Source organism: Canis lupus, chromosome 10, assembly GCF_048164855.1.
Source record: "Canis lupus baileyi chromosome 10, mCanLup2.hap1, whole genome shotgun sequence".
Classification (NCBI taxonomy): Eukaryota; Metazoa; Chordata; class Mammalia; order Carnivora; family Canidae; genus Canis; species Canis lupus.
In genome coordinates this window covers 59072448-59086378 of record NC_132847.1, presented here as the reverse complement: position 1 = coordinate 59086378, position 13931 = coordinate 59072448, and the positions used below count along the sequence as shown (strand labels likewise).

The following is a 13931-nucleotide window of genomic DNA, read 5'->3' as shown; positions in this document are numbered from 1 at the left end:
ACCTCATTGTTGTATTAATTTACATTTCCCTGACAATTGTGAGGTTGAGCAGGCTTGCAAAGTTTATTGATCATTTGGATTTTTGTACGTGTGAATTGCTATTCACAGCTTTAGGCCTTTTTTCTCATTGGATTGTTTTTGTCATTTTCTCAATAATTTGTAAAAACTCCTTGTATATTGCAGTTATCAATCACTTATCTTTCATATGTGTTACAAATCTTTCCCCTATGCTATTTTTTTTGCCTTTTGTCTATGTTTATGGTATCATTTGCCATATCATATTACATTTTTCTAGTGTTGTGAACTCTGTCTACATTCTTCTTCAATGGCTTCTAGGTTTCCTATCTTTTCAAAGAAAGTCTCCTCAACCCCCATATTACACATTATAATTACTTAATTTTTTCTGATGCTTCCGTTATTTTATTTAGTTGCTTAAAACTTTTATAAAGTTGTAGTTCTGATTATTAAGCAATGCTCTCTTGCTTCAAACTCACCCCTTCTATCTTCTGAAAGAAGAACTTCCTGGAGTCTGCTTGCATCTTGATTTTCAAGTGAGGAATTAACTTCTTGACTTTAATGTGAGAAACTAATACTTTTTTATGTTTTACTGTTACTCCTAGCCAAATTAAATTCTTGCAAGTACATCTTTTGTAGAGTTTATACTGCTACTAACAATATGTGAGAGGGATGCTTCTCCAGTGTCACTAACTGGTACGTTGTCAAATTCTTGAATTTTGATAACCGTAAAAAGTAAGAAAAATTATCATATTTTAATTTGCATTTCTCTTGTTGTGCGTCAGGCATAATATCTTTTATGTGAGGGTGACTTTTTAAAATTTATTTTATTTATTTATTTGTTTTTTACGTGAGGGTGATTTATATTTCTTTTTCTACAAACTGTATGGATATCAGTATTTCCTATCAAGCACTTCATATTTTTTTTTTTAAAGATTTTATTTATTTATTCAGGAGAGACACAGAGAAAGAGGCAGAGACACAGGTAGAGGGAGAATCAGGCTCCATGCAGGGAGCCCGATGTGGGACTCGATCCCAGGTCCCCAGGATCACACCCTGGCCTGAAGGCTGCGCTAAACCGCTAAGCCTAGCTGGCTGCCCTTTTTTTTGTTTCTAAGAATTCTTTGTATATTAAGAAAATTAATCCTTTACTTGTGATATGAGTTGCAAATATGTTTCCAAATTTGTTATTTGCCTTTACTTTTTATTTTCTCTCCCCCCCCCTTTTTTTCCCTTTGATCATGTGGAAGATTTCAGAATGTTTTGGGGAAAGCCTGCAATCAAATTTTTAAAACTTTTCTCTCTGGTATTTAGATTTCAAGTCCTAATACAGGGTCAAAGTAATAAAATAAAATTTTGTTTTCTGAGATTTTTATAGATTTGTTTTTTTTTTTTAAATTTACATCTTCAAATATAACATGTAAAGTATGAACCCAACTTTATCTTTTTCCAAATGGCTCCCTATTTGTGCAAATCATTTATCTTTATACTATTGATGGAAGATATTTACCTTACAATGTATTAAATTCTTGTATTCATATTGGTCTATTTCTGGACTTTGTATTTTGTTCTGTTGGTTTGTCTGTTCATATGACAAAATCCACTTTTTAAATTATTGAGTTTTTTAGAATGTGCTTCTGTATTTAGTAGGGCTGATTCCTCCTCACTGCTTTTCTTTTTCAAAATTTTCTTGGCTATTCTTGTTTAGTTTTTTTCTTTCTTTTTTTTTTTTCTTGTTTAGTTTTTTTCATGTGCAAATTTTAATCAGCTTGTGTAGGTCTAGAGAAAAGCCCCAATCTGTTGACATATATATTGGGATCTCATTCAATTTACCAATACCTTCAGGGAAAATTGACATTTGTAGGATATTGACTATTCTAATCTGATTTCTTATTCAGTCCTAGGAATTTTATCTATCTTTAAAAAAGATTTACTTATTTGAGAGAGAGAGAGAAGAACAAGCAAGTGAGCAGGGGGAAGGGCAGAGGGAGAGCAGAGATGCAGACTTCCTGCTGAGCATAGAGCCCCATGTGGGGCTCAATGAGGAGCTCTGTGGGGGGCTTTGATCTAACAACCCTGAGGTTATGACCTGAGCCAAAATCAAAAGTAGGATGCTTAACTGACTGAGCCACCCAAGCCACCCCAGCAATTTTATCTGTTTTGATTGCTGTTGTAAATGGGGCTTCTTTTTCCATTCTATTGTCTAACTAGTTTTTGTTTGTATAGGTGAAATCTATTGATTTCTGAATATTAGTTTTATATTGCTTTACTTTTTCTGAATTTTTATTGTTTGTAGTAGGTTTACAATTGATTTTTTTCAGATATACAATCATATCATCAAATGGAGATGATTTTACTTCCTCATTTCCAATTCTTATGTCTTGGACTGATATTTGTGGTATATTGATGGTTGTGCTCCTAGCTGGTGTTCTTCCTTCCTGTCTTTTTTCAAACCTGGGATCAGCAACCTTCCTGGCCATCTGTGTGTTACCCGCTATCTCAATAAATTCCTTTTAATTTAAAGTCAGAACGAGTTTCTTGTTACTTTCTTATCTAGGAAGCCTAACTAAAAGTTTTATTTTGCACAATGATAACATATCATTAATAGTAACATTTGTTGCTATTTATCTAGGGTTTAAAGTGTACCAGGCAGTAACCTAAGTAATTTGCATACATCATATCAATCAACTCCTGGAGAATGGGTTTTGAATTTTTGTCTGTGGTTATAGCAACAAATTTGAAGTCATCCTTTTAGGCTTTCTTCAGAGTCTCTGCTTTTCGTGTTAGCAGTAGCTTTGAAAAATAAGGTAAGAGTTAATTTAATGTTTATGTTTTTATTGTTTGCCTTTACATTATAAATCAAGCTTATTAAACTTTTTTATTTTTAGAAGTGTTACCCTATTTCCTAAGTAAATATTAACTAGGAAGCCTGGTTAAGAAAAAGAGAAGCTGTGGGGCACCTGGGTGGTTTAGTGGTTAAGCATCTGCCTTTGGCTCAGGTCATGATCCCCGGGAAGGGTCCTAAGATTGAGTCCCACATCAGGCTCCCCTCAGGGAGCTTGCTTCTCCCTCTACCTAGGTCTCTGCTTCTGTCTCTGTATCTCTCATGAATAAATAAATAAAATATTAAAAAGAGAGAAAGAAACAGAGAAGCTGCAAAGGTTATATAAATTGTGCAGGAGTAAGTTTCTTAATCTAGACTTCTGCGATGCTCCTGAGCATAGACAAAAAAGAGAGGTTGTTCCTATTAAATATAGATATTTCTGGACACAGATCTTGGTGTCGGTTAGGAGCTGAGTTGTGTCCCTCATAAAAGATGAGTTAGGACCCCTACCACCTCAGAAGGTGTCCTTATTTGGAAACAGGGTTTTTACAGAGGTAATCAAATAAAAAATGAGGTCATTTGGGTGGGCCCTAATCTGACTGGTGTCCTCATAGAAAGAGGAACTCTGGACACAGACACACACAGAGGGAAGACAATGTGAAGAGAGAGAATTTATCTACAACCCAAGGAACATCTAAGGCTACCGGAAGCTAGGAGAAGGCATGAAGGAAGCAGCATCTCCCTTAGAGCCCTCAGAAAGAACCAATCCTTTTTTTTTTTAATGATTTTATTTATTTATTTATGAGAGACAGAGAGAGAGAGACAGAGAGAGAGAGAGAAAGAGAGAGGCAGAGACACAGGCAGAGGGAGAAGCAGGCTCCATGCGGGGAGCCTGACGTGGGACTCGATCCCAGGTCTCCAGGATCACACCCTGGACTGAAGGCAGCACCAAACCGCTGAGCCCTCCGGGGCTGCCCAGAAAGAACCAATCCTGCCAAACCATGATCTCAGACTTCTAGTCTCCAGAATTAACAAATTTCTGTTGTTTAGCCACCAAGCTTGTGATACTTTGTTACAGAAGCCCCAAGAAACTAAAATACTGGAGTTTCTGTGGCTAACTGGACAGAGTTTTGAAAATGAAGTATGCCACGATTTTAGAATGCATGTTTTTTTGGCAAGGGTTAAAGACCTTGCTACATGACTGTCATTTATCAAAGGTCTATTCTGGCTCAGCTAAGCAGGTGACTCTTGTAACTATTGAGTTCATAACTTAGAGTTGGAAAAAGCTTCCTTTTGTAAACATACTTTTCATGTCTTAAACCAGAGGTTGTAAACTAGTAAGTAACCTGCTTATAAGAATTTTGTTTAGCCCACACAGTGTTTTGTTTTTTGGATTTTATTTTTTTAAGATTTTATTTATGTATTTATTTAGAGAGCACATGTGCTTGAGCGGGGGAGGGGTAGATGGAGAAAATCACAAGCAGACACCCCACTGAGTGTGGAGCCCAATATAGGGCTTGATCTCACCACCCTGAGATGACTGGAGCCAAGATCAAGAGTTGGACACTTAACTGACTGAGTCACACGACACTTCTTTTATTTTTATTTTTTAAAGATTTTATGTATTTATTTGAGAAAGTGAACTAGGGAGAACACAAAAGGGGGGGGGGGCAGAGGGAGAAGCAGACTCCCTGCTGAGCTGTGAGCCTGACCCAGGGCTCCTTCCTTGGATTCCAGGATTATGACCTGAGCCAAAGACAGAGGCTTAACTCATGGAGCTACCCAGGCACCCCTCAGGCATCCCTTTTTTTTTTTTAATTTTTAAAAGATTTATTTATTCATGATAGACACACACACAGAGAGAGAGAGAGAGAGAGAGAGAGAGAGAGAGAGGGAGAGGCAGAGACACAGACAGAGGGAGAAGACAGAGGGAGAAGCAGGCTCCATGTCAGGAGCCCGACCAGGACTCGACCCCGGGACTCCAGGATTGCGCCCTGGGCCAAAGGCAGGCGCTAAACTCCTGAGCCACCCAGGGATTCCCCCAGGCACCCCTTTTATAATTTATTTTTAAGTTACTTCTATACCCATTGTACTGCTTGGATTCATAACTTCAAGATCAAGAGTCTCAAGTTCTACTGACTGAACCAGCCAGGCACCCCAGTGTTTTAAAAATAGGAAAAAAAATGTGCTTGTTCACCAAAATTTAAAGATCAGATTTCATGGTGCTTGAGAGGCTCAGTCTGTCAAACGTCTGCCTTGGGCTCATCATGATCCCAGGGGTCTGGGATTGAGCCTGGCATTAGTTTCCTGCTCAGTAGAGTGCCTGCTTCTCCCTCTTCCTGTCTTTTCAACTTATGTTCTTGGTTTCTCTCTCTCTCTCAAATAAAAAAATTATTTAAAAAAAATAAAGATCAGATTTCTTATTTTTTGTTTTCCTTTTTTCTTGAACATGATTCCTCATGGCATACTTCCTTTAGCCAGGCCAAGCACTTCTGTTACTTACATCACCACCAGTGCCACTTTGCCACAGACAAGAAGCAAGGGAGGTTGGCTGGAGAAGAGTGAAAACAGGAGAGTTGTAGGAGTGTCCAGAAGTTCAGTGATATTTCAGAATACGGCAGATCTTGAGGCTATGATAAGGATTCTGGCTTTATTCCAAATGACATGGGGAGTTGAGGGGTTTTGAGCAAAAGCGTGACCTGACCTTAGATTTTAAATTAATCACATAGCTTTTCTGCTGATATTAGACCGTAGGGGGGAGACACTAGAGTGTAATAATGGAAACAGGAAACCCATTCAGAGATCTTCTATCGTGATCATGAGATGGCTTGGACCACGGTGATAGCGAGGGAGGTGGTGGTAAGTGGTGGAAGTCAGGTAACATTTGAAGTAATCTCCTGATGAGTTAGGTGTGAGATGCGGAAGAAAGAAGACCTTCTTTGGGTTTTTGGCTTGAGTAACCAGAAGGATGAAATTGCTATTTGAGATGAAGAAGCTGTAGCAGGAATACATTTCGGGGGTGGGGTGGGGTGGGGTGGGGTGGGGGGGTGTGATCAGGAGTTCCATTTTGGACAAGTGCACCCTGAGATGCAAATAGGATGTCAAAGGAAATGTTGAGTAAGCTGTTAGCTAGGAACCTGGAGTTTAGGGGACATGATGGGTGGCAATAAACCTTTCCTCTTCTGATCCAGTTTCACAACTTTTAACATCATGTAATACTGTAGGATGCTGGGGACTCCCAAATGTTGGTTTATGGTGGATTCAAGGCAGATTGTGTGTCGCCAGGGGAGGGGGAGGGGGGTATCTGGCTCTGCCTCATCTCTCATCCTAGAACAGGAATGGTCTCTGTCCCAGGGCTCGGGTCTCTGCTCATCAACGGAGGCTCATAGGGCTGTCAGCTTTTCTGTCTTATAAACTGATAAGCTGTAGAGACAAATCTGAATCATGGTCTCCCACCCATACCCGGGGGGGAGGGCGGGGGGGTGTCTTCCCTCCACCCTACCTGCCAGTCTTTGGCAAGGATTATTCTTTCCAACAAGCACTCTCCTTCCTTTCTCATCTCCTTTCTAGACATTCAGGTCCTCCCTGAACTTCCCCGGGGGAGCGGGGCCCACTTCATTTCAGCCGTTGCAATCTCAGGGCTGAGATTTTGAAACATCAGGGGGAAAAAAAAAACAAAACAAAAAACCCTCGACGAAGACTTTCAGGCTTCAGCGACTATAGGTGTACGTTGCCCTCGGCCCGGCAGTTGCGAAGCGCTCCATCCAGGTTAAAGTCCTCGGGAACTCCCGGGTTCCAGCGGCCCGAAACTTTTCCCGCGGCCCCCCCCCCCCCCCCCCCGCTCCATTTCGGTTCAACTTCTGTTCTCTGAATGTGGCACCGGGTCCGGGGAGCCATGGAGCACGGAGGGGAGCAGAGGCACGCTCTAGCGCCGCGGGAACCCGGGCGACGCCTCCGGCCCCCGCCCCCGCCTCGCCCGCCCCGCAGGTCCGCGGCCGCGCTCCGTCCCGCGCCGGCCTCCGCGAGCGCAGGGGGCTTCCGGCGGGCCCCCTCCTCCCGGGGGCGGGGCCTGGCGCTCGCGCTCCCGCTCCCGCCTCCCCGGCTGCGCGCGGCTGCGGGCCGCGGTCACGTGAGCGCGGCGCGGCGGGGGAGGGGCCCTGGTTTCCGGGCGGCGGAAGGAGACGCGGCCGCGTGAGGACGAGGCGATTTGAAAACACGCTCGGGGAGCGAGGGGCTGAGGCCGGTGGCGCGCGCCGTCGCCCCGCGGGCTTCCGCTCGGACGCTCTGTCCTCCGCTCCGCGCCCCGGTCCCAGCCGGGCCCTCAGGTGAGCGGCCGCCGCCCGTCGGGCCGGGCCCTCCCGGGGCGCGGGACGGGCGCGCGGGGCCGTGGCTCCCCCGGTCCGCGCGGCCCAGGCGGGCCAGGCCGAGCCGTGGCCGGTCCGCGCGCCCCGGTGGGGGGGCGGGGGGCGGGGGGCGGAGCGGGGCCTGGGCGCGCGGCGGGGCAGGGCGGGGGCGGGGCGGGGCGGGGCGGCCCGCGGGCGTGTGGAGCGCCTCGAGTGACTGGGCGGGTTCGCGCCGTTTCGCGGCGGAGGCACTTTTAGGCCGGGGAGCCTCGATTTGGGCCCCGCGGCCGCCGGGAGGGGAAGGGACGGGAGCGCTGGCGGCCCGGGGGGGCTCTTCTTGCCGTGTGGGACGCCGGACGGCGGCGGGCGGCGGGGAGGAGCGGGCGTCCCCTCCCGGGCCCCCGCCGCGCTCCAGGTGTGCGGGCGGCGCGGGCGGCGGGGGCGGCGGGGGCGGAGCGGCGTCGGGCGGCCCCTCGGGGGGGCGTCCACTTTCTGGGAAGTCCCGGGTCTCTCCCCCGGCCCCTTCTGTAGAGTCGGGAGGAACTCGGGAGAGGAAGGGGTTGACGGGGAAACCATCGAAAGGAAAACTGCAGTACACGCGTTATTACAGTTTCATTAATTTATTATTTATTTATTTTGCGAAGGAGGTTGGAAATCGGGGGTGGCAGACAAGCCTAGCTGGAATTCGATTCGGTCGGTGGACATTTTCAGGCCCGCGAGAATCTCCCCTTGTGTTGACAATCCAGGAGACCTGCAAATTGATTGGAATCTGTGAAATGTTCAGTTCTCAAACTTCAGGGGCTTCCCCCCCCCCCCCCCCCCCCCCGCGTGGGAGGTGGCAGCGATGTGAAAGTTCAGCCCCTTAAGGCTGGAGTTGGTACCTCCTGTTCCATACCGGCTGCTGCAAAGTAGCTTTAGTCAAACCATTTGACTTGCCGTGCTATGAAAAAAATCTTATTTGTGTTTTATTGACTTGTTTTTAAGAGATTTTTAAGTCCTCGCTCGCTACACCCAGTGTCAACCTGAGATCCAGAGTTGGCGTGCTTTTTACAGGCTCCACAGGCTTGCCCAGCCGGGCAGCCCTAAAAAAAAAAAAAAAAAAAAAATAAATCTTTATTTTGAAGTGAAAATGACAAATTGGTTAATAGAGCTTTAAAAGTTCCTAGTATAAAAATGTTCTCTGCGTATCATAAAATAAAGGTCCCGGCTTCAAAAGTCGAGGAATGGCGATCAGCCCTCTTAGGCTTTCTTATTAGGGAAATTAGTGTGACGGACACAAAGTGATACAAAGTGATACAGCATAGACCTTGACAAGACTGTGTTGGACACAGGCCAGATATAGTGGCTAAAAATAACACGGAGGATTGGTGAGTTGGGTTGATTCATTTGATTTTTCTGTCTTGTACCATTTATTTTCATCTCTGGTACTAGCTAGTAATAAAATTGTAGGGAAAGCTCAAAAAGTGTGCTTGCTTAATGAAAGTTTTTTTTTTCCCCCCCTCAAAGATTTATTTATTTATTCATGAGAGAGAGAGAGAAAAGAGGCAGAGACACAGGCAAAGGGAAAAGCAGGCTCCATGCAGGGAGCCCGACGTGGGACTCGATCTGGGGTCTCCAGGATCACTCCCTGGACCGAAGGCAGGCTCTAAACCGCTGAGCCACCGGGGCTGCCCCCTCCCCCCTTTTTTTTAAATTAAAAGAGGCCATGCGAATTTTTTTTTTTTTAGATTTTTGCTTACCCATTTTTAAAAACTAGAATAACTAGAGGTGTGGGTGGGATGAAAACTTGAATAGGTATAAATGAAGTAAGATAAGCCATTTTGCCACTCAGGTTTCCAATCCTCACCTTAATTCCACTATATGTGACATAAAGCTGATTTTGCAGAGCTCTCTTTGGTGTATTAAGTCCCTCTTCAACTTCCTAATACAGGTCTGACAAATCTTTCTGAGCCACATCTTTAAGATGGGTTTAGTACCACTTTCCTTACGTGGTTTTGTGAGAATTGAATGCTAATATACATAATGCATGTGGTTTTGTGAGAATTGAATGCTAACGTACGTAATGCATTTAATACTATATGTGATTTGTACTGGTCCTGAGACTTTTAAGAAAATATACATGTTTGTGCTTTTAGCATACATGTTTAACAGTGCCAGGTATAAATGCTCAGAGTTTTACAAATAGGAACTCATTTGCTCCTCATTAATCCTACCTCGTAATAATTGTATGATGTAAGTTTTATTTAATTTTTTGGGTATGTATTATTATTCCTATTTTGTGGATGAAACTGAGGCACAGTTTTTTTTTTTTTAATTTTTATTTATTTATGATAGTCACACAGAGAGAGAGGCAGAGACACAGGCAGAGGGAGAAGCAGGCTCCACGCACCGGGAGCCCGTCGTGGGATTCGATCCCGGGTCTCTAGGATCGCGCCCTGGGCCAAAGGCAGGCACTAAACCGCTGCGCCTACCCGGGGATCCCTGAGGCACAGTTTTTAACTACAGCTAGAAAGTGGTATTCTGGATAAAGAACTAAATCAATCTGGCTCTAGAATCTGCTCTTAACCTATGTAGCCAAATCCTATCTATCTCAAGGGGCTCTAATGTATTAAAACCTTGAAATCGGGCAGCCTGGGTGGCTCAGGGCTTTAGTGCCACCTTCAGCCCTGGGCCTGATCCTGGAAACCCGGGATCGAGTCCCATGTTGGGCTCCCCGCCTGGAGCCTGCTTCTCCCTCTGCCTGTGTCTCTGCCTCTCTCTGTCTCTGTCTCTCTCTCTCTCTGTCTCTCATGAATAAATAAATAAAATCTTTAAAAAAATAAAATGAAACCTTGAAATTATGTAAATTTGTATGTAATGTTATAGATGATTAGCTTCTGGATTCCTGGAACTTGAGCTGCTTGGTCTGGCACAAGCTATTTTATTTCACAATAAATGTAAATCTTCATTTTACTCAAGGTTTTTTTGGGTCCTCATTTATTGTATTGTGTCTTTTTTTTTTTTTTTTTAAGTACCTGGACACAGGGTAATTATGATAGACCAAGAAGAAGTTTTATTTATTTCAGAGGTACTTATCTATTCTAGTGGGTGTACAGAGGCAAGCAGAATTCAGTTTTTGCAGCATGCTGGAAAAGGTTTCAAGAAGAGTTGGGCTAGTTCCTGGTATAGGAGGCTATTTTTTAGATAGATGTTAGCTTGTGGGAAGATAAAGCTGGAGAGGAAGTTAGGAAGGACGTGATATGTCAAGCTATGGAGTTTTTACTGTAAGTGAGTAAAGAAACAGCTGAAAACTCATGAGTCTTGGTCAGATCTGTGTTTAGAAAGAACCCTCTCATGACTCCAGCAAATGGGCTAGGGAGTAGATACTAGAAATAAGGCAGGCATACTGATGGGGGAAACTACTAAACAATCTAGGTAGAAATAAAGGATTTAAGAAGTGGCCTGGGAATGAGTAGGAGGATCAGATCAAAGATTTTGTGTGTAAGTGGGAAGATTTAGATGTTAATTGAAAAAATATGTAGACGGGAAAGTGCAAGATGGCATGTTTATGCCCAAGTTATTTATTACAACAATGGCCTAGTTGGTCTTTGCTCCTTTTCTCTCTGTTGCACTTTATTTTCTTTTATACTGTTTTTTATCCTGCTTTTGAGTACCATTTTTTTAAACTTTATTCATGAGAGAGACAGAGAGGGAGGCAGAGATACAAGCGGAGGGAGAAGCAGGCTCCAGCAGAGATCCTGATGCAGGACTTGATCCCGGAATCCTGGGATCACAACCTGAGCCAAAGGCAGATGTTCCACCACTGAGCCACCCAGGTGCCCTGGATACCGTTTTCTGTTTATATCTAGTCTGAACCTAAGCCTGGTGTCCAAAATGCTGATACCACATTTTTGCCTATACTAGGCTTTTTCTCTACTGATCTATTGTTTTCCTTGCTCATGAAATGTTCATTAACTCTCCTTGCTGCATATTTCTGTATCTTATATTTCTTTCAAGCATCAGCTTAGGTTCATGAAACTTTTTCTATTATAGGCTGCATTTAAAAACTTTGTTTTGTTAGTAGAGGTTCCTTAGGGACTTTTAGGGGCCAGGAGCAGATACATCTCTAGTAATCTGTGTGTTGCCCACTCATTCCCCCAAAACTCTGGGTGAGGGGTTATTTCAAAAGATTTTCATTTAGTACAATTACTTGACAAAGGTTCCATGGCTAAAAACCCTTGACAAACCTGTGGCTGGATTGTTACCTTATTGTTGATGACCCCTGTTTACATTATTGACTAAGATATACTTCTTGGTAAAGCTATTTTCCATTTAGTACTTTGATCCTTTCCGCATAGGTCTTAATTTTTGATTATCTTTGAAATGTATTTTAGAGTAATGTAAATGTTAGAAAACACCTTTATTATTTTAGAATTTATCTTTTTTTGCCCATTGTTTTAAAATTCTTTTCACTGTAGCACTCAAGAATGACCAAAAAAAGAAAACGCCAAGATGATTTTCAAAAAGTAAAACTAAAAGTTGGTAAAAAGAAACCCAAATTAGAAAATGCTACTGTTACAAACTTTAAAACAAAGACTATATATCTCCCTGAGCAGCTCAAAGAAGATGGAACTCTTCCAACAAACAACAGAAAACTTAACATAAAGGTAAATGGTAACTATTGTTTTGATAAATAACATTTTCTTTGAAATCACCTTTTTTTGTGAAAAGTTGTTTTAATTCTCAGGGTTTACTGATGGCTGAAGTTTGGAGTTTATTAACCAAATCTGAGTTGCCAATGTAGCTTTCCTACCTCCTCTAGAAAGACTTGCTCAACTAAACCCACAGTCATTTTTCTATTGTGTACCTGTTTGATGATTTGATATATGATCTAGAGATAATTCTTGTGTTTATCTTGTTGATGTATCAAGTTTTTGGTATGATAACTTTTTAGCTGTTTTTATAGTTTATGAAGGTAATTGTCTTATTTTTTAGCCTTACATAGCACATAATATATAGGTTTGTAGTAAATGTGTGAAGTTTTAGCAATGATTTTGCCTACAATTTTGACAACTTCATTGAAATGTAACTTTTGCATTATAAAATTCCAGGGGCACCTGGGTGACTCATTGGTTAAGTGTCTGACTCTTGGACTCAGCTCAGGTCTTGATCTGGGGGTTGTGAGTTCAAGCCCTGTGTTGGGCTCCATGCCCAGCGTGGAGCCTACTTAAAGTGTACCATTCTGTAGTTTTTAAATGTATTTGCAGAGTTATGCTATTATCACCATAATCTAATTTTAGGACATAATTATCATGCCAGAAAGAAAACCTATGCCTATTAGAAGTCACTGCCCATTCTTTTCCCTTTGCTCTACACAGCCACTAACCTACCTTTTATCTGTATAGATTTGCTTATTCTGGTCATTTAATATAAATGCAACAATATGATACATGGTCTTTTTTTTTTTTAATTTTTATTTATTTACGATAGTCACAGAGAGAGAGAGGCAGAGACATAGGCAGAGGGAGAAGCAGGCTCCATGCACCGGGAGCCCGATGTGGGATTCGATCCCGGGTCTCCAGGATCGTGCCCTGGGCCAAAGGCAGGCGCTAAACCGCTGCGCCACCCAGGGATCCCCATGGTCTTTTTTTTTTTTTTTTTGATACATGGTCTTTTGTTACTGGTCTTTTACTTAGCATGTTTTGAGGTTCATCCATGTTATAAAGTATCTCTGAGAACAGTACTCCATTCCTTTGTATTGTTGAATAGTATTACAGTGCATGGTTATGCCACATTTTATCACATATCCGTTGATAGTCATTTGGTTGTTGCCACTTTTTTTTTAGGTTTTTGTTTTTATTTTTTTAATTTAAATTTTGTTAACATATAGTGCAATATTGGTTTCTGGAGTAGAATTCAGTGATTCATTATTTACATACAACACCTAGTGCTGCTCATCACAACAAGCCCTCTCTTTAATACCCATCACCCATCTAGCCCATCCTTCACCGAGTTTCACTCTTAGGTGTAATGCTATTATGAACATTTGTGAACAAGTTTTTGTGAGGATAAACTTTTTCTAGTTTTGCTTTTAAGCCCTGAAGGTTAAATAATATTGAAAAGGTATTTGAAGTTATATTTTTTCACAGATTATATAAATTATTCCACAAATAAAATTGTCAAATGTTATACTCAGGATGCACATACACCCTGAAAGACCACTTAAAATAGGCAGACTGTGCCTGTTTAGTAGTGTATAAATGCACCTATCAAATGTTTGATTTTTTTTTTTTTTTAAGATTTTATTTATTAGACAGAGAGAGACAGAGACAGGCAGAGGGAGGAGCAGGCGCCATGCCGGGAGCATGACGTGGGACTCCATCCTGGGTCTCCAGGATCACTCCCTGGGCTGAAGGCGGCGCTAAACCGCTAAGCCACCGGCTGCCTGATTTTTCTTTTATTCTTTTTTTTTTTAAGATTTTATTTATTTATTCATGAGAGACAGGCAGAGACATAGGCAGAGGGAGGGGCAGGGCTCCCTGTGGGGAGCCCTATGTGGGACTCAATCCCAGGACCCTGGAATCATGACCTGAGCTGAAGGCAGATGTTCAACCACTGAGCCACCCAGGCGCCTGTATAGTAGGCCTTTAAATAGTGATGATAATTTCTGTCACTTTAAATGATAGCATGCCTAAGTCTTCATACAGGTTAATTTCAAAAAGAGAAAATTCTAACTGAAAATTATGTAATGTTTTTATTGAGCTAAATCT

At 42.7% G+C, this 13931-nt stretch overlaps 1 protein-coding gene across 3 annotated transcripts in view; it reads left to right on the top strand.

Annotated features, from left to right (window-relative positions):
- The first annotated feature begins 6981 nt into the window (after positions 1-6981).
- TEX10 (testis expressed 10) overlaps positions 6982-13931 on the top strand; it is a 64059-nt gene continuing 57109 nt past the window's right edge. The window contains exons 1-2 of one of the 3 annotated variants that reach the window (XM_072842104.1): positions 6982-7164; positions 11640-11828. In XM_072842104.1, the coding sequence (XP_072698205.1) occupies positions 11649-11828 (180 nt within the window). In that variant the 5' untranslated portion in view covers positions 6982-7164; positions 11640-11648. Of the gene's footprint in view, positions 7165-7448; positions 7598-8319; positions 8550-11639; positions 11829-13931 lie in introns of those variants that run through there. The other 2 variants (XM_072842107.1, XM_072842105.1) reach the window with 2 other exon arrangements.